The sequence below is a fragment of the Orycteropus afer genome, unplaced genomic scaffold (assembly GCF_000298275.1).
Source record: "Orycteropus afer afer isolate SDZICR_OR568_19922 unplaced genomic scaffold, OryAfe1.0 scaffold00207, whole genome shotgun sequence".
Lineage (NCBI taxonomy): Eukaryota > Metazoa > Chordata > Mammalia > Tubulidentata > Orycteropodidae > Orycteropus > Orycteropus afer.
Window position 1 is genome coordinate 1,055,277 of NW_006921794.1, and position 1,556 is coordinate 1,056,832.

At 45.0% G+C, this 1,556-nt stretch overlaps 1 protein-coding gene across 1 annotated transcript in view; it reads right to left on the reverse strand.

Moving 5' to 3' along the window:
- Positions 1-1,556, reverse strand: part of LOC122150699 — a 19,894-nt gene that overhangs the window by 8,330 nt on the left and 10,008 nt on the right. Inside the window, 1 exon segment of the mRNA XM_042781964.1 lies at positions 101-897. Within this exon segment, the coding sequence (XP_042637898.1) occupies positions 101-897 (797 nt within the window).

Below are 1,556 nucleotides of genomic sequence, written 5' to 3' on the forward strand. Positions count from 1 at the left end.
ATGACATGAGACAAAGTATATGTGAACTGCTGTATGAAAAGTGAATTTACTCTGTAAATCTTCACCCAAATCCTAATAAAAAAAAAAAATTGTAGGCAAATTTTTGAACCCTTGAAGTAATCTCGTCCAGGTTAGTTGTCCATTAATGCCTTCCGCGGGGTCTGTCCACTCAAAGGCAAACAGGTCCTGAATTTTGGGGGCCAACGGTAAGCTAAAAAAAGCATCTTTAAGGTGCAAGACTGAGTACCACTGGTGATCTGGGGGCAGAGAACTAAGGAGGGTGTATGGATTAGGAATAGTAGGATGAATGCCTATGACCCGTTTATTGACCTCTTGGAGGTCTTGTACCGGCCTATAATCGTTGGAAAGAGGTTTTTGAACAGGGAGTAGAGGGGTATTCCAAGCAGACTGACAGGGTCGGAGTATTCCTAATTTTAACAGGCGCCAGATATGGGGGGTTATGCCTTCTCGGGCTTCTCATGATATAGGGTACTGGCGGACTCTGACTGGGTCTGCTCCAGGTTTAACTTCCACATAAACCGGTGGCCTATGTTTTGCTAACCCTACACCTCCAGTCTTAGCCCATGCCTTAGGAAAGGCTGATAACCACTGTTTTATATTCCCGGACCGGGGAGGAGGGGGTTGCTGGTGGATTCTATATTCATCTTCTAGGTTTACAGTTAACACTTGAATAGCTTGGCCCCTACTGTCCATAATGGTCACCCCTCCTTTTTAGAAGTGGATTTGTGCTCCTATTTTGGTTAGTATATCTCTCCCAAGAAGTGGATAAGGGCATTCTGGAATTACCATGAATGAGTGGGATACCCGACCCACGCCGAGATTCACTGTCCTTTGGGTAGTCCATGAATATTGACTTGTTCCTGTGGCTCCCTGAACCTAGGCGGTTTTATTAGACAGGTTCCCTTGGGGTTTAAGTAAGACTGAATATTGTGCCCCGGTGTCCACCAGGAAATCAATTGGAGTCCCCTCCACTTTAAGGGTTACCCTGGGTTCGGGGAGGGGAACCGAACCCCGTCACCCTAATCACTGAGTTCCCCCAGTTCTAGTACTTCAGTCTGTGGTTTATGAGTCTTTTTATTTAGGCGCTCTTTTGCCCAATGTCCATTCTCCTTACAATAGGCACATTGATTCTTACCCAGTTTAAGGCGTTCTCCCCTAAGGGAGTCCCCCTTACCTCGGTATTTTGCAATTTTCTGTTGTTCTCTTTCTCGGACACTCCTGGTTGTTGAGGCGAGTAAAATTTTTGGAAGATTCCGAGTGTTCTGGTCACTGGCTGCCGCTAGTGCTTTGGCCTGTCAGTCCTCTGGACTTTCCCTGTGATTATAAATTCTCTCTGCAACTAGCATTAAATCCTGAATACTTTTTACATTTAATCTGTCAATTTTTTGTAATTTTCTTCTGATGTCTGAGGCTGCTTGATATACAAAAGCTATGATTAGTGCGGCTTTAGTTTCAGGTGCTTCCGGATCCATGGGGGTATACTAACGAAATGCCCCCATTAATCTTTCTAAGAAAGTGGCAGGACTTTCATCCCT